Source organism: Lutjanus erythropterus, chromosome 5, assembly GCF_056507025.1.
Source record: "Lutjanus erythropterus isolate fLutEry1 chromosome 5, fLutEry1.hap2, whole genome shotgun sequence".
Classification (NCBI taxonomy): Eukaryota; Metazoa; Chordata; class Actinopteri; order Lutjaniformes; family Lutjanidae; genus Lutjanus; species Lutjanus erythropterus.
The window spans coordinates 18,010,137-18,029,090 of NC_139321.1; the positions used below are offsets into that span (position 1 = coordinate 18,010,137).

Genomic DNA, 18,954 nt, shown 5'->3' on the forward strand with positions numbered 1-18,954 from the left:
TTTTTTTTTTACCTGTATGATTAAGTCTTTCTTGATAAAATCTAATGTTAAAATGATTTTATAGCTTTATTTTGCAATAGTGACATGCTCACTGTGTAACTGTACTTCATCCTGCTTATTACATGGTTATGTATATTAAAAAAACAATAATTTGATACAGACTATTAATTTTAAAGTAATTTTAGTGATTTAACAATGATTTTATTGCTCCTCCAGTGTCTATAATCATAACTGTGTCCATAGCAACAGTCCGTTCGTCATGGCAACAGTCTATTACAAATTGAGAAGCCTTGGAAGAGGTGTGCATTCTCTGAGTGTTGTTGTTGTTATTATTTAGAACAATTATATTTTGTTATTTATTTTTAATTAGGTTTTGTCTTAAAGAACACAGATAACCAACGTGATTCTTATGTGCCACCAAAGGGTCAGGGTCTTCTTTGTCTGTTTTTCTGGTTCCTGAAGTTGGTGGCGGAGTGATACCTCTGTGTCTCCTCCTCTCTGTCTCTCCATGTAGAGGGGCGGGGTTGTGTACGGTAACGGCTGGAATGCGGACTGATATCTCGGTCCCCGCCCTGGTCGCTTTAAATACCCACCAGCACGGTGAACCGCTACAAGGGAATTAAACGGGGATGTGCTGACTTTATTATTTAATTTACAACGTGAATACTTTCAGTGTAGTTTAACTGTAATTACTGACATGGAGCTGGACCGGCGGTTGCTTCTCGCTCACTGTACGGCTCACGCCCTGTCGATGGTGGCGGGCTTGCTGGTGGTCGTCCCCATGGCTCTCAACGGCTCCGCGTTTAAGGGCCGCTGCGCTCTCTTCTCCACCGGCTTCTGGAGGACAGAGAACCGGGCCGAGCTGACGGGGCAACCGGGAGACGTCTCCCACCTGGTGGTGCAGCAGTGGGGCCCGCCTGCAGCCTGCCAGTTCGCCACATTTGTGGGTATTTTCACGGTGCTGTACGGAGCAGCGCAGGGCTGGAGGTGTCTCTTCTATCTGCACGGACGACACGACGAGTGAGTCACTGACTGACACACAGCACGACAGCACTGACACAGATCATAATAGTACTGACCTAATTCTTCATAGGTCAGTTACTTACACTGCTGCAGCAGCTGCAGCAGCACTAAGACTTAACGTTATAGTCGTAATATACAATAGTTTAATATGCACTATTGAGGGACTTTATAGTTCAAAGTATTCCAGTACACTGTGGAGGCAAATATTGTACTTCGTCCTCATTATTTTACCACTTACTTTGCAAAAATATTTTAACACAAAAGATCAATCTAAATACTAAATTATGATATATGATTTAAGGGTAAGTTACTGAACAATATATAAATTTGTCAAAATGGGCCCCAAATTTTCCAGCTGCAACATTATGCACAAATAGATACATCAATGATTTTAGGGCTGCACAAGTAAAAGAAATATTCTAGAAATTGCAGTATGGTCAAATGCGATATCCAGATTTCAGAAACTACAGTTTTTTGAAAGTTAAAATTTGTGAGAGAAACAGCTTTGTGCATGCAAAGTTGTGTTGCATGATGAAGTTCTGTAGTGCTGCACAGATGTCCTGGCCTACAAATGTTGTTCTCCAGATTAGGGCTGCACAAATAATTGTAATTGCAATAAAATCGCAATATGGCCAGGTGCAATATTCAAATCGCAGTTTTTTTTGGAGGAGCAAAAATGTGTGAGAAAACAGCATTATAATGAGGTACTATAGTGCTGCATAGATGACCTGGACTAAAAATCTTGTTCTCTCTATAAAAGAAAACTGATCATTTCCACTAATTGTATCGCAAATTGCAATTTCAGTCAAAAATAATGGCAATATGACTTTTTAACCAAATCGTACAGCCCTATTCCAGACACAAGAGATGTGTGGTCCAGACCTCAACTAATGTAACATCATCAGTGAAAACGGTGATGCAAAAATGATTATTTACACTAATCGTGAATAATATCACCATCACACATATCTGTTAAAATAATTACAATATGATGCTTTATATGTTTTTTACCATATCATGCAGCCCTCCTATAATTGAGTATGATTTTGAATGCAGGACTTTTCCTTATAACAGAGTATTTTTACTCTGTAGTACAACTACTTTTATTTATGCAAAAAATAGCACTGTAGTTGCAACAGTAGTAGCAGTAGTGTATGGTATTGTAAAATAGGTATAAAATACTATTACATTTTTTTGAGACTGTGAATAGCTTTCTATAGTGTAAGAACTGCCCTCCTCAGGAAGTGTTTACTGAAAAGCTATGTTGAAAATATATTTTTCTCTTAATGAAAACAGTACACAAGCAGAAATATCTTATTACTATGCCTATTGATATGCCTAAAATAGTCTAAAACAGTATGGATGCCTGCCTGAAGTTAAAAAAAGAGATGAAAATAATATGAATTATAACCTTTTCTACATCACAGCATTAGTGGTTATTGAAGCTCCAGTGATTAATGGATTTCCCCGTGAAATGAAATCTAGATGACATATTTTATCTTGCCAGCCATCCAAAACCCAAAGATATTCAGTCAGTTATCATATATGACAAAGACAGACAGTTCATTTCTTTATTAATCACTTACGTAACTCCTCATTTCAGATTCTATTGGGTGTGTCCACCCATATGGCCAACATACAGTATATATACTATGTGTTAAAGCTATAGTTTTAGCATATGTTTTTATTTTAAGTACCATATGTCTGATGTCTGTAATGTGTGTTTCCTGTCAGCACTCTGTTCTCGTCCTTCCTGACGGTGCTGCTGAGTGTGTGTGTTCTCTTCCTGTCGGGAGGAGCCAGTGTCATCCTGTCTCTGGGACTCGTCTCCTGGTGTGACACTGTGACTGATGACAACACACGACCGTACAGGTACACTGTCTGATGATGAACTTTTATGTTGTCATGGTGGCACATCCTGTATATGTTTGTGTTATGGCTTGTTTGTAAAATTGCAATATTTGATACATTGTCACATCCCTGATTTGATACAGATAAAGATATTTTTATGTTTTGGACTGATAAAACAGCAGACAGGTGGAGACGTGTGTTTCTCATCCCTTCATCTGTTTGTTTGTGTCCAGCTGTGCAGAGTCCCAGTCTGTTCCTCTTTACCTGGATGTGGACACGTCCTCCTTCTACACAGAGCTCAGTCTGGCACAGGTAGGAGCGCTCACACCTTACAAACACAGTTTTCTGACACCAACTGCTCCATATTTCTTGTGAGATAATTAATATTTTAGGTACACAGAGAGCTGGCAGGTTCATTCTCACAACATGATGGTCTGTAGAAATGACTAGTTTTTGGTTCAGTAGCATTCAGCATAAAATTTAAATCAGATGATGTGCAGAGAGAATCTTCAGAATCTTATTAGGTTTGCCTTTCAACATTGGCAAGTGAATAAAGTAACTGTATAACTAAAATAAAGAAGTCAAGGATGTTTTATCATCTAGTGGAGGCTAAGAAGACAGAAACAGCACAGATTTTAATGTTTAACAACCTAAAGATGAGATGAGCAGCAGGATATATGACATATTCATATTCTGTACTCTCTAAGTACTGAAGCTCCTGATTCACAACAAAGCTGAACTGTTGACCCGAACGAACAAACAGGCCATTTGTGTACATAATGGTGTTACATAATGATGTCTTTTCCCTCACAAACAAATATTTTGGCTACAATCAGACACCAGCTGCACATTAACCAGAGAACAGACAAGCTTTTCATTTTAGCCGTTATTTAATTAACAGTGATTAGCCACAGCTGATCTAATCCAGCCCGATAATCAAAATGAATTCTCTTGTTGTTGACATTGTTGTCATTGTCATCTAAGTCTGTTTCAGTTTGGGAGAAGAGTGATTTAGTTTTGTATTACCAGAGATGATCAGAAGCGACGTTTCCTTCTCAGCTCCTACAAAGAAAAACACAACATCCCCATCCTTACTCCCTCCTAACAGCAGACCTATTTGAATCACTGAAACAAACTCGGCACAGACACACACTCCAGCATTCAGAGCTTTAATTTAGTGTGCACATTGTCATTCTTCAGTTTATTCAGATGTTTTTATCATAGAGCACTGCAGGGATGATGCACTTTTCCAGGACAACCTGGAAGCTTCGCTCTGTTCCCTGCATAAAAAGCTAGTGGGCTTTTTCCATGGGGGTGTGGATTAGTACACAGGGTTCAGTGTTAATGTCTTTTTTTCACTTCCCCGGTCAGGCAAGTGGGTCAGAAGTATTGACTTCTGGCAAGTAGATTTCTGACCCTCTTGCCTGAAGTCAATATGTTCTTGCCCCTGTACAAATTCTTTTATTAGCTGTTACTAAATAACAGCAATGATTAAAATTATTTGTCATGTTTAATCTAGGGCTGCAATGTCTATAAAATGTCAGAAAATAGTGAAAAAATGTCCATCCTAGTCTTTTAACTGTCTTGTTATGTCAGTCTAAAACATAAATATCTTCACTTAAATAGTACAATAAATGAAGAAAGGCAGGAAATCTCCATACTGAAAAGGCTGAAAACCAATTTTCTGTCATTTTGCATGAAAAATTCCTTTAACAATCAATTATCAAAATAGTTAAACTCCTTTTTAGTTGCCAGATTTACTTTCCCGGCATGTCATTTTGTTTGCCATGGGCAAGCAGGCAATCCTTATTTTTGGTCCATGGTGCAAGAAATAATTTCTGTGGTGTACAAAAGTTTATGCTCGTTACTAATTCATCTTAGCTAACGTGTTACTAACATTTAGAACTAACAAATGTGAGCCTTATTATAAAGTGTAGAATACACCAGCATTTATAAATGTCTTACTGCATTTATAGCTGGCAAAAAGAGCCTTATTGTGAAGTATAAAACTACACTATTAATGACGTACGCCATATCAGCACCTGTGATAATCATGAGGAAGGCTGCTGATAGCATGATGAAGATGTCAGTGTAAATCTACCATAGACTTAATGTATGAATCTGCTAATTTAATATGTTAATTCAAAGCCAAATGAAACTTTTTGACCATGAAAAATACTGACACAGTGGTTAAATGTGAGTAACCTCTTAACAAATATGCGATGAAGCTGACAGGTATAAATGTTGCTCATGGAGAGACAAAGTAAGCAATGAGATCTAAGGCTTAAAAGTACAGATAAATGTGGGTTCACTATTTATCAAGCAACAGGTCACTGTTGTCCTTTTCATCTAATGTGTTGTAACAGCTTATTAATCATTTTGTAAGTGTTTACAACCTGATTTATAACCTATAAACAATTTAGAAATCATTTATAAGGGAAGTTATATCATAAAGTGGTACCTACGTTTAGTTAAAACCAAGGAGTCAAGGAACTTTAATATTGTGTTGATTTTGGAGGCCCCTGCAGACAAAAGTGGTAGTGTTTCCTCTGCAGTCACCACAAAATGTAATGTCAAAAATAAAATTATCATCAGAGAATACAACTCGATAGCAGGCATCAAGAACAACTACTTAGAAATAACCGATCTTCTCACTGATGGTCGCTACTGATCATGTGTGGCATGACCAGTTAAAAACTCCTTGTAGTAGCTTTGAGCAAGATAGTCTCTGCAAATGAACACATTTATGATTTTTGAAATGCAAATGCAGTCGCAACCCCCCACCAGTTCAGCAAGTTGATGTTTAATGTCCCGACAACCTCTGTCGTCTTTTTATCACTTCTTAGCATGTGCCTTTTTTGAGACACTTGAAAGCTTCAAAATTCAGGAGTGCAGTATTTACTAGTGTATTTTATGTTATAGAGCAAACCATGACAATCTTGTGTGAACTACAGACCTTATTTCAGGCATCTAACTGAAAACCCATTGACTTTGAGGTGAGGGAATCAGAGGTGCAAAAATGTTAACTCATGTCTGTGTTTCCTGACTCATTGCTGCAGCTCTTTATCTAAGTGTGACTGTGAGCTTAATGAATCGCTCCCTGTGTCCTCAGGCGTCTCTGTGGTGTGTGACAGCTCTGTGGCTGACTCAGTCCATCCTGGCATTCCTGCGGCTCTACCACTCACACAGCCAGCACATTAGCGGGCCTTGTCGACCCCGAGAAAAGGAGCTGCTGCTGGGACACAGTCCATCAGAGAGCGCCTCACCGTCACCTCCTCCAGCAACACCCACCCTCTTAGTCTAACTCAGAGTGTGTGAGGTAGAGATATAAGATTATAAACTCCACTGTCTGAACCTCATTTGTTTTCCACTCTACAGTTCTTATTGCTGCACGTAGCATATTTATGTCTAAGCATGGTTTTGGACATGCTTTTATTTTGAAATAATTCATAATTCAATGACTTATATAATAGAGCCTGACGGATAAATTGTATAACAAGGAATTTCATTGTATAAAGGCCAACAATATTTTTAGTGTCATTTAGAAACAGTGTCTCTGTTATATAGTTTGTCTTCCAGAGAGCACTGACAATTTAGTTTTGCACTGTAAAATCTGAAATAAGTCACAATTATTGTGAAGAACAAAAGAAGCTGGCTGTGATCTCCTTATAGTAAAAAATATCTGCCAATATATCATTATTTAGATTTTTTAAATCTTGATATCCAGTAATAGTTAGGCTATATTATATAATGATATGACGTTTGAGCACAGCTTACTCACTTCACAACTTTGCCTCAGTTTGTGCCTCATGTATGCATTGCATTTGCGTCACAGAACTGACGATCTGTTTTTCTGAATGATAAATGGAATAGAATAGAATATCTTTATTGTCATTGTAACATGTACAAATACCAGTTGATCTTAAAATTGAGACTTAAGATGATGAAAAATTATTTTTTTAACCATTTTTGATCACATCCCTGCTCATATTGTGCACCAAAATGGCCAAATCAATTTCTTTGTACTTTATATGAAAATTCAATCAGGTTTTCTTCCTGTAAAACAAAATATGACACAAGCTTCCACCAATAATATCATAACGTCTACCCATCAATCTGTCTTAAACTTAGTGGCACAAAGCTAAGATTCATTAGTTAGCTAGCTAGCAACAGCGTGGTACGCCGGGTTATGACAAGCCCACCTTTCAGTGCTCAAATCAAATTCCTCCCAGTGTTATGTCCCAACTGCCTGTCCTGTTTAACTCAGAAATACATCATGATAGGGAAGGTAGATACTATGAAAATGCCCTTTCATCTGGACTTAAAAAGACTCTTCAGAAGTTGTGACTCCATTTCCACAGAGCTGGGAATTATGCTGCATTTTCGTCTTATCAACACAACAGGTTTTAACAATTTGGTGGCTGTATTGGCTCCATTGCAGGCATGTACAAACAAAATCCAGTGTTAACAGTAATGCATTAGATTCAGCTAATTTAAAAGGATCACAGTGTGTGTCTGGCCATTCTGCTGACAGTGAATGCAGCATTTCATATCTCCTTATAGCATGAGAAAAATATAAATGCAGTATTGCACTGTATGAAATTATAAAATGATAGCGACAGCATTACAGACAAATATAAATATAATTTTTTGTGCATGGTGTACAGTTTAAGCAAGGATGTATGCCATGTTCAGTTTAATTTTTTGTTTGGATTATAGCTGCAATGATTCATTGATCAAAAGAATAGTAATTGCTAAATATTTTTTAATAGATTAATCATTTTCCAAGCAAAAATGTAAAATATTTGCTGATTCCAGCTTCTCAAATGTGAGGACTGGCTGCTTCTCTTTGGCATTTACGGCAGTAAATGAAAAGTCTTTGGGTTTTGGACTGCTGGTTGGATAAAAGAAGCAATCTGAAGATGTCACTTTGAGCTCTGGGTAATTGTAATGAGCATTTTTTTTGCATTTCTTGTGGCATTTAATAGACTAAATGATTAAGCGAATAATTGTGAAATCAACAGAATGAAATAAATGCAATAATAGTTGCAGCTCCAGTTTGGATTAGAAGATAAAGTTACAACTTAGAAACTGGTTAAAATTTCATCATGCAGCAGACTGAATATTTTTTTTAATTTATTTATATGGTCAAAAGGATTCAGAAGAGCACAAAGTGTTGTTTAACAAGTGTCTGGGTTTTTACAAAGATGTGTGGGAATTTATTTTTCAGAAAAACGGAGGCTGTAACGATGTGAACTAAATGGGACTAACCTCAACTCTGTCTTAGGACAAAAGGGATTTTATAGGGGACGAAAAGAATCATCAGAACTCAACAGAATAACTGGAGCAGCTATATTCAGTCATCTAATAACCACAGTGTTATTTAGAAACTAATGCTTACTTGACCATAAGAAACCAGATGGTGTTTTTCCTACAGTCTGTTTTAAATAATTTAATATGCATGGATGTTTACATTTCAAATGGAGTCTGACATTTTGCACAGTTGTGTCTTCATCAGGGAGAATACACGTTTGTTGACTGTTCTGATGCAATATTCAGATGATGTAGCACTGAGGTGCTTTTATTGTGAAGCAGCATGTGGTGAGAGTGTGACTGAGCCACCGTGTACGAGAAACAGGCTCACTGTGTGAGCATGACCTGAATGTTCTGTTGTGTAACGGAAAAATCGCTGCTGACTGCCTCTCTTCTTGTGACGATTGTTGTTATGATGCTGTTTATGTGGACGCGGCCGCTCAGGGCGAGAATGAAGCATCAAATCTTCTCAAATGGTAAATGTAGCATCTGTAGAGCAGAGAATAAACCTTTAAAGATCTGTGATAGTCTTCATATTGAGAGAGAAATTGTGCGGAGCCCAAAGGGTCAGTGAAGAGGAGAGAAGTTACAAACTTTGCTGAGTTTTTAAAGCCAATGATTCAAAGTTGTTTCTAAACTTCTCCCCTGCTGTCATCGACTCAGGTGGTTGTAATGACACACAGACAGCGGAGCAAGAAATCTGAAGTAAAGAGATGAGTCAGTAATGTCACTTGACATGAATTGTAATATATTAAATGTTTTTTGTATTACTGCTTTTTACCTGTTTGTGCTCATTCACATCATGTTTTTTGCATTTGTCTTGTTTGTCAAATAAAACGCTTCCTGTTATGAAACAATGTTGTCTCAACTCATACATACGAAAAAAATACAGACATATACATCAATACTGACTGATAAGTCTTTTTTAAAACGGAGAATGTCATTCCACTAGAAGAAGGTTGTGACATACTATATTTATACTGCCTTTTAAATGACTGAAACACATAAAACACAACAGAAATAGATAAAATAACCAGAGCAGATTAGCTGAACAGAGGTGATATTTAAGTTCATACATAAGGAGAGCTGTGTGTATCGTACATAAAGGATTATCTTCCTAATTCTCACAGAAAAAAATGGATGTGTGTAATTAATAGGACCTCTGCCTCTGCCTACCTTCTTTTCTGATACTTGAAGTAAATTTGTCTGACAATACTTTTGTACTTTTACTTAAGTAGGAATTTGAATGCAGATATTTTCACGTTGTTGTAATTAGGGATGCATGATTTTTTTTTTCAGCTGATGTGTTAATCGATAATCACCAGCTTCTCATGGGCGATGCTGATATGATAACTGATAATTTCACTTTTTTGAATTTAAAAAATTCATATAACTTAGTAGTTTATGCACACCTGAGGGAAAGAAATGCTCAAATTAGTGAGCAAAGTTATTATAGATCATTTTGCCCAAGAATTTACATAAAATGTTTTAACATACTTTGTCAAATCAGATTTTGTATAAGAAATATTTATCTGCTATAATTTCATGATTGGAATTATAAGTAATAATATCAATTTCTCATTGGTCCATAATTTATCAGCTCCCACATTTATCGTGCGTCCCCAGTTGGTATTTTTGCTTAAGTTAAGGATCTGAATACTTCTACCACCATCACTGACAGACAAAAACAGGTAGTTATAACTGGCAATCAGTCATCAATCAATGCACAGAACATTAAAATGGCCTTTACTGTCATTTCAACCTGAAATATGTTTGATTATAGTGTACACTGTTGTAAATTACTGTATGGGATAAAAAGGTGGTCCCTCCATCCATCTCATCCATCCAGGGGACAGCTTTCGGTCAAAAGATTATGGTCAACATTTGCAGTCAACATACATTTAACAATGTACGTTCATAAAAAGCCATTTCAAAATTGGATGTGTTTGTGTGTCATATCATATTATTATATTGTGTGCATATATATATATATATATATATATGGCCTGGGGTTCCCTTCAAGAAACGACCGTCCTCCTGCCTGCCAACGGTCCAAGGGAGGGAGAGGAGGACAGAGACCCCAACACTAATTGCAGAATAAGTCGCTGAATTCGTCACTACTCGCTTTTTGTAAGTAGATTCACTCAAAGGGTCTGAAATTTGCTAAACCTGTAGGTAACGCTGATTATACCATGTGGACAAGCCCACTTTCTGCCCCCTAGTTGTGTGCGCGTCTCTGGTGGCGTTGCACAGAAACCCGTATAACTGGTAATAAAATAAAATTGAAATCGAATTTAAATTAAATAAAATTATAAATAAAGAGAGCAGGGAAATAAATAAATGTGGAATTATTAAATAAAAGCTTTTGTTTGTTTATTTCATAGCCATATTTATTTATTAATTTATTTATTTCATAGCCACATATATTTATTTATGTTTTTAATTAGCTAATATTGACTAAAATGGTTTTCCACAGCCAGCTACCGTTATACTTCAAAAACAAAGTGAATTTTTAAAAAAAATCACTTTTCTCGTCTGGTTCCGTTTGTCCTACGTGGGTTCCCCTACTGTTGAAGCGGTGTTGACTGATGTGTGAGTAGCTAACTAACGTTGTCTTCTTGAGTATATTCGCTGATATTACCTCTGTTAGAGATAAAATAACACTTGTCTCTGTGCCTTAACAATCAAACATTAATATCAAAGGTAATGGACAGTTTATGAACGCTCCTGGTCGGTTTTAACCGAGCTAGCCAGCGAGGTTTCCCAGCTAGTTTTGAAGCTAATTTGAACGTTAGCCACGTTTATGCTAATTTTAGCACTTACCATAATGATAGTTATGATATTATATATCGTTAGCTACAACCAGCAAGCAGGGGTAAACAGGTGTTGTGTCAGACTGCTTGTCAATGAGAGTTAAACATTTGTTCAGTGTTATATTCTACAATGAGTAAGTTAGCTGCTTCACACTGAGCTAAAGATGAGCTGTTGACAATGATTCAGTTAGTCTAGGTTAGGAGCGTGCCGGGTCCGTTATTGCAACTTAACCTGCTATTAACAGCTATAACAGTAATGTAACAACATCTCTGAATGAACCTTGAGAAATCGCTCGTTACTGTTCCAGTATTTATACGTCTGTTGTCTGTTTCAGGTCAAAATGGCAGAGCAAACAACACTAGAGAGCCTGCTAGAGATGGGCTTTGAAAGAAACAGAGCGTGAGTGGCATCAAATCCAACAACTTTCTGATTAATAGAGGTCATAGATTTGAGACTGTTTTCAGATTAGTGAAAGTGAAACATTTTATTGAACCTGTCTGTCCTTTGTCTCATGTTTTCAGGGAGAAGGCGGTGGCCAAAACAGGGAACCAGGGAATAGAACAAGCCATGGACTGGTGAGTCTCTCATAAAAACCGAACAGTATTTAAAGTAGATTGAAGTTCTTCCCATTACTCCTACTCCAACCTGCATCGCTTCATATTGCTCTCCTCCAGCCCCCAGGTTCATGCAACCTTGGATACACAAATTCAAGTCTTAAATGCCTGTATGGTGTAGAAAGAACATAATGTATGCAAATGATTAATATAAATGGTGTAAATGCCACAGAAAAAGTGTGAATGTTGACAAAAATTCAAAATCATAACTATTGTAACTATGTTTTGTTTAAAATTATAAAAAATTTCAACTCAGTTAATCAGCAACTGTGGAACTGTACTGTACTGTAAGTCTTTCTGTCTTTGAATTTTCAGCACATTGGGTACATAAGTGAAAGAAGAGATGGTGTTGATCAGTAAAATGTCTCTTATAAAGTGCACATTAAAATGGAAGATAACTTCTAAGCATTTTTTCAGTCAAAGCAAAACATTTTGGTGTTGGTTTAGTCATGAAAAAAAATTCAATTACTGGAATAAAAAATTGAACGCACCCTTCCAGGCACTTAGAGGGTTTAGTAAGTAACGATGCATCAACACTATTTTTATGCCAGATTTACACTAGAACAACCCATGGAAGACTTATGTTTGACCTACTCTCTGTGTTGGAATAATGCTGGTTATCATGAAACGTCACAACTTATTTTGTCTGTCATTTTATGCAGGAGATTTTTGCAAAAGCTGGCTGCTGCCAAAACCTCACAGCCTTGATACCAGACAGTCAGCTGCAGGTCATGTTGACATTAGCAAATGGTAACAAAACAGCTTTATAGAAGCAGCAGGGTTCCCTCCAGCACAGATTAAAAATGCATGGCGTTCTTCTGGGAAAAAAAAAACACTGGAACAATTTAGAAGCAATTTATAAGAAAAGCAACCGTTGCTAATGCTGACCTAAAGCTATCAGATGATGTAAATGTGTGTTGGTTTTGGCAGGCAGCTGCTGTCCTCTCTCTCCAGTACTGCATGCTGGCACTGGATTTTTTTTAGTGGTAGAAAGTTCTAGGCTGTACACGGCTACTGTCATCACTGGAAATGAACACACTAGTGTTGACCTCCCTGGATGGACATCTGTCACCTTGCAATCAACACATTGTGATGTGCGATGTGCTCTCCTCAGGTTAATGGAACATGAGAACGACCCAGATATCGATGAGCCCTATGAGCCGCCTGCCGGGAACGTCCTGGGAGAAGCAGACAGCCAGTCCACCACAGAACAGCCGACACTAGCAGACACTGCTGAAGGTCAGGCAGTGTTTTGCTTTTTGGTTGGGCAGGAAGGCCCCTGATAGTGTGATGGAAGCATGCCATAAAATTCAGGGTTGTGCAATATGGACAGCCTTTTATATCTGCAGGCAGCACATCAGATGGCTTTGGCCTCCCAGTCCTTTAATTCCTGATAATGGACATCTCGTCGGGTATTATCCCACTTACACCATGGTCACTTGCCAAAAACAACAACAACAAAAAAACCCATTAATTTATTTTCTATTAAGTTTTTCAATCAATGTAAAGTTCTTAAAAAGTCCATTTTGTTGGGTTTGCCTGGTACCTGGAACAATCATTACCATCCCATAAGGTTCTTGCCATGGAAGCATTCAGTTCTCCAGTAAACAGGATGAACCTTAGACACAACTTGTCAACAGGACATATTTCTTGTTCTCTCAGCTCATACAATGCTTTTCCTCAGCTATGAGACAGAAAACTTTATGCTAGCAAGATTCAAAGTCAGTCACTGTGTGAGGTGACGTAGTCCACGAGACAGTATAAATCCATCTACTAGTAAATATTTTGTCATAATGTTTACACCATCGTAACTATCCCTTTGATATCTCTGGGAGTGGACATTGTGGACAAAATTGTTTTTTGTAAGATGTTTGCATAAAGGTGAAAAAATGTTGTCATTTGTTTGTTTTTTTGTTCACACAAAAAGACAGCAGATATTTCCATCTGGTATTTTATCCATTAACAGTTTTTTTAATTGATTTTTCCAGAAAATTGGAATATATATCGATAGTCACTGAAAACTGCATACAGTATGACAGGATTTTCTCCATGTGACTCTTTTATAGTCACTTGTTTAATAGCATTTATTTCTATCTATAAACAAGATGTTAAACCTAAATTAGTTTAAGTACATGAAGTGTCAGTCACTACCAATCTACACTGAACGTGATGTCAGCTGGTTAATTTCTCTGTCTTTTTCCCTCTGTGTGTTCTTGTTTTGTCATCATGTAACTTCTGCTTTGATTTGTGGTTAGACAGTTCAATACCACAAAATACAAATCTTTTTCTCTCAGTTTTTGTTTCTTTTTCACTTTCGGCTTATGGGGCAGCAGGTGGAGACCTTAGCTTCGGTGAGAACAAGGAGAGTGCAAAGAAGCCGATGACAGAAGAGGAAAGACTTCAACAAGTTAAAAGGTTAGAGTGCAAAATATAATTTGGAAATACTTTATCTTTTGTTCATTCATTGCATATCTTCACTGTGAAAGAAAAAATTGCAAGTATCCCACCGTCCATGTAATTAATCTGATGCCTGTGTCTGTTTTTCAGGCTAGAGGAGCTGATGCGGGTGAAGCAGGCGGAGAGAAGACAGCGGGAACGGGAGGAGGAGTTGGAGAGGGAGAAGCAGCGGAGGAAACAGGGCCAGGAGCTGCAGCAGGTGCGCCAGAAGCTGCAGGAGGATGAAATGAAAAAACTTGCTGAGCTGCGCAGGAGAGAGAAGATGGAGGACAAACTGGCAAGGTAAGATAATAAGATTGTAACACATTTATCCACTGATTATAACTATTTGCACAGGGGACAACCCCTTGTTTAGACCACAAATGTCACATCAGCAGCACGCTCACATAATGTCAGCGTTCACTCAGTGAACAAGCAGCCAAACTTTCTGTACAGTGTGCAGTTCTCCTTTGATATGTGTGAATAGTCCCAACCTATTTTTCCATCAACATAATTTATATTATTGTGTAATGAGCATGTCTGTGTGTGTGTGTGTGTGTGTGTGTGTGCACGCACATGCATGCGTGCCCAGTGGGTGTGGATGAGCAAAAGATAGAGTGTGCCAGTGGTTGCACATAGAGCAGAGTGGTTAAAACTTTAACAGTGAAGGAGATACGAGACGCACAGAGCTGGTGCAGACAGCTACATAGATAAAAATGAGAGTTTCTGCTGAGTCACACGTGAGTGAAAAACAAGTCTTGACTCACTATTATTTAACTAATGATAAAATAATCAAAACATCCTAAACACATGTCTGCACTCTCCGTATATGAAAACATTTCCTTGATTTCCCTCTGAAATGTTTTCTCTGGAGGCCAAAGGGAAAGTTTAACAAAAAAAAAAACCCCCCAAAAAAAAGCCTAGCCTGCTCATCAGACTGAAATGCATCTTCATCTATACTTAGTCACTCTGAATCAACAGCTGTTTTGATTAATTGGTTTGCGTAATCTTATGAAGTCCACAGATAGCTTTACACCGTCCCTCCATTTAGTATTCAAGGTTTCATGAATATGCAAATAGTCCCCACCCCCACTCCTAAGTAGCTGCATCTGGCTTCTCCTAGGTTTTTCTAGCTAATCACCGTAACCAGCTACATCTGGCTTCTCCCGTGGGCTGGGCATCATCAGTAATGATACACAATGTGCCAGTCCTGTGATTAACAGGACTGGTTCCTTAGGTTTATGACGTCATATACTCAGCCTGACTGAATCTGTTTTTCTGAGACTGCCTTTTCTCACTGCAGTTTCAAAGCAAGTAATGCACAGACAGGCTTATGTCACTCCTGATATGGCTTGTAACACATGGAAAACACCACAAGAACGTGTTAATAAGGTCAAAACCGTGATTTTCACTGGAGGGGGTCTTTAAGGGAAAAAAAAAGTCAAAATTCTCTGATTCCAGCTTCTTAAATGTGAATATTTTCTGGTTTATTTACTTTAACACAGTTAAATGGAATATCTTTGGGTAGTGGACAAAACAAGACATTTGAGGACATCATCCTGGGCTTTGGGAAACACTTAGTAGCATTTTTCGTCATTATTTGATATTTTATAGACCAAAAAACTAATCGATTAGTGAGATCAACAATTGACAGATTAATCAACAATGAAAAATATACTTAAATGCAGCCCTATCTGGAACCAGGGTAGCTGATGACAGTATAAACGCAGAAATTAATGATGGCTGAATTCTTTTTCATTAAAAAAAAATGCAGCTACTTGGTCAAGTGTCATCCTTATCCATCCATGAAATAAACAGCAGGAGGAAATAATAGAAACAGGGAAAAGTTCAGGAGGGAGTCCTGTGGCACAATACAAGGTAAGAGACTCATACGCTCAGAATTGAGTTAGAAATGAAAATTAGACTGTCAATGTGTGCAAATCCTGTGAACTGCTCTTCATTCTTCATGTCTCTCACTGTGCTGCTTGTCTTTGTTTTTGTCAGGCAAAGGGTTAAAGAGAAGATTGCACGAGACAGAGAGGAGAGAGCACAAAAGGTAACCCCATCACAGGTCTAGTTACTTCTTTAATTCTAGTTTTCGTTTTCTCCTGTTCACCTCATACTTAGTAAGATGGTTTTTCTTTTTTCTTTTTCTTTTTATGTGTTTAGTTTGGAGGCAGTGGACCACCAAGCACGGCCACATCGTCCCAACCTACCCAGCCCAGCCCTTCATCGCCCACCAGTCATGGACCTCCACCCACTAAGAAGGAGTACGATGAGTCCAGGATACAGGTACAAACCCACACACTGCTCCTCACACTGAAGAGATGAGTGTTTCCCATCCTCTGTCTTCTATCACAAACCTGTACATCAAAATAACACAGTGAAATACATTTATGTCACATCACTCATTTAGACCTCATGTTTGTATTTAAAATATCTTCTTTTAACTCAATTTAGTTTTTTAGCATGACATCGTCATCTTTTCTCTTGTCCATTGTCCACTTTTTCTCTGCTCCTCCATCATTTGCTCTTCCTTCAACTTCTTTACTGTAAAGGTGCGTCTGCTGGACGGCTCGACCATCTCGACGGCCTTCAAGGCCCAGGAGCCGCTGGCGGCAGTGCGTGTCTATGTGCAGATGAACAGCAACACGCCAGAGGGCCAGGACTTTGCACTGCTGTCGCCCTACCCCCGTCACGAATACACCGAACTGGACATGGAGAAGCCCCTCAAAGAACTGGGTAAGCGCCGGACTGGGAACTACGTTTGATTATAAAGGGCTGGCCCGCCCTTTACGCTGAATACACAATTGTGTAGTACCCCACAAATCCTAAAGAAAGCTGCTGGGAGACATGAAGCCAATCAATGGCTCTGACCCAGTGCAGGGGGCCCCCTCCTCAATAGATCAGAGCAGCCACATGCCACTTCCCTCAACCACGCTACATTTTGAGTGAAAACAAACAGTGTTGAAGTGCCAGCACCAGAGAGAAGACTGGTGTAATTTATATGCATGTTAATATTGGCAGTGTGATTAGTTTTTTTCACAAGCCCACACTGTGGACAGCCCACTAAAACAGCAAAATGGTGTCTTAAAAAGTGACAAATGACAGAAATACATTACCTGGAGATTCAATAAGGTACTTACATATGTCAGGATATATCACCTCTGACCACTCTGTGGAGATGTTCCTCCACTTTGAAGGAGGCAGACACTATTTATTTAATTTTTCCTATGTAATGACACCAATCACTGGTTGGCAAAGACGTAGCATGACTGTTAACCTGACCGTTTTCTTATTGTAGGTGTTAAAACTAGCAAAGACCACATAGCAACTGACATGGACTTTTGTGGAATTAATTGCATAATTTTTTGTAATAGATCTGAAACACAACCACACCCAATTCAAACCCAAGACAGGAAAGTGTACAATAACTTGATGACAAAATTTCAAATTTGGATTAATTAAATTAAATGGATTGGGTCTAGGAGACAATAGTGGATTTGGGTTTAAAGAGGCTTTAAGGGAGTCTGGTATTTTCTCCCCAAGTGACAAAAGAGTATATTACAGCTACTGTACTTTTTAGATTGTGCCCCTGCTTCTTGTATAGTGTGTTTATTACATCCAATAACAGAATATACAGTGTCCATCTTGCCTTGGGTCTTCTGTTGTCTGTAGCAGGTCTGAACACATTAGATTACATACATCTGACCTTTTATCACAACTTTCTGTTCTGTCTTTTTAGGTTTGGTGCCTTCAGCTGTGCTGATTGTTACCAAAAAGTGAGATCAGGAGGACCTGCTCTGTGAGCCTACCTCACCACCTCCACTGCATCAACACAAGAGACACCAGAGAGAGAGATTGATCCAGGAACAGAGCCACCACCTACCGGTATCCCTCAATAAGCCAGCTAGCTGAACTGAAGCAGACAGATGCACCCGAGGCTGTGTTCAGACTGACACTGACAAACGGTTTGGTTACCTCACTGAGTGATGCCTTATGCCATTCTGGGCTGATCGATTTCACTTGTTATTGATCAGTTTGTGTGCAGTGAGATGGACTGATGGTGACTTTTACACAGTGAAGATAGCTGGCTTCTGATGGTTACTGCTTCAGCAACACATTTATAAAAACGATCTATAGTATGAAATCGTCCAATTTTAACCTGATCCTTACATAGCAAAGCACCACACCAGACCCACTCGATCGGTTCTGAAAGGGCGGTAAAATTTAATCCCCACGATCTTCCTGATTTTGTGACATTCTACTTTGCCATTTTTTTTATAAGTTAAAATATATTGACAGTTATGTCTGCATAGTCACCAAGATTCTACTTAAAATAAAGCCGACTTGGAGAATTACGGTGGTGGACTCAATTTTCTACAAGTCAGATACGTGTCCTTCCTTAAAAAAAAAAAAAAAAATTGTTTTGTCAAAAAAAAATCTCATGAAAAGAACAAAACCAACAATTAACTTAATCAGCCTGATACATCCATAGGACTCCATAGTTGTCCAAAAACTTGTTTGCTCCTGTTTGATAAATGTTTGCTAAAAACTACTAAGCCCAGCTACTTGGGAAATTTAGTCTCAAAAAATGAAACTATATTTGTGAACCATTTTTCCAGGTTACAGGAGTTAAGTGCAACAGCAGGGAAACTGTAAACTATTGGAAGGCAGATGCACATATTGTTTGCTGTTGTCTTTTCATGTGATTTGTTGACAATAAGAAAACTAAAATATTGGCTGCGTTATCACAAACGACTACACATAATTGAACAAGTGCACAATAAAGTTCGTTGGCCACTGCTCTCATTATCTTATTAAGACTGGTTGCATTCGTAGAATTGACATAAAAAGAGCGATTAATAAAGACTGACACAACATATTAAACTGAATTCTCATC

General features: G+C 38.2%; 2 protein-coding genes across 4 annotated transcripts; both read left to right on the plus strand.

Annotated features, from left to right (window-relative positions):
- The first annotated feature begins 545 nt into the window (after positions 1–545).
- On the plus strand, positions 546–6,581 carry LOC146326664 (transmembrane protein 179). The gene is made up of 4 exons (XM_084718971.1): positions 546–1,020; positions 2,758–2,895; positions 3,108–3,186; positions 5,987–6,581. Exons 1-4 carry the CDS (start codon positions 698–700, stop codon positions 6,176–6,178), a joined length of 732 nt encoding a protein of 243 aa, XP_084575097.1. The 5' UTR covers positions 546–697; the 3' UTR covers positions 6,179–6,581.
- Positions 6,582–10,730: 4,149 nt separating this feature from the next.
- On the plus strand, positions 10,731–18,409 carry ubxn1 (UBX domain protein 1). Of its 3 annotated transcripts, none has more exons than XM_084718972.1 (10): positions 10,731–10,779; positions 11,336–11,400; positions 11,523–11,576; positions 12,730–12,854; positions 13,946–14,030; positions 14,163–14,354; positions 16,056–16,107; positions 16,221–16,343; positions 16,610–16,793; positions 17,797–18,409. In XM_084718972.1, exons 2-10 carry the CDS (start codon positions 11,342–11,344, stop codon positions 17,835–17,837), a joined length of 915 nt encoding a protein of 304 aa, XP_084575098.1. In that variant the 5' UTR covers positions 10,731–10,779; positions 11,336–11,341; the 3' UTR covers positions 17,838–18,409. The 3 variants fall into 3 exon arrangements, with proteins under 3 accessions (XP_084575098.1, XP_084575100.1, XP_084575099.1); XM_084718974.1 differs by having other exon boundaries at positions 10,732–10,779; positions 13,949–14,030; XM_084718973.1 differs by lacking the exon at positions 10,731–10,779 and adding an exon at positions 10,814–10,890.
- Positions 18,410–18,954: the final 545 nt, after the last annotated feature.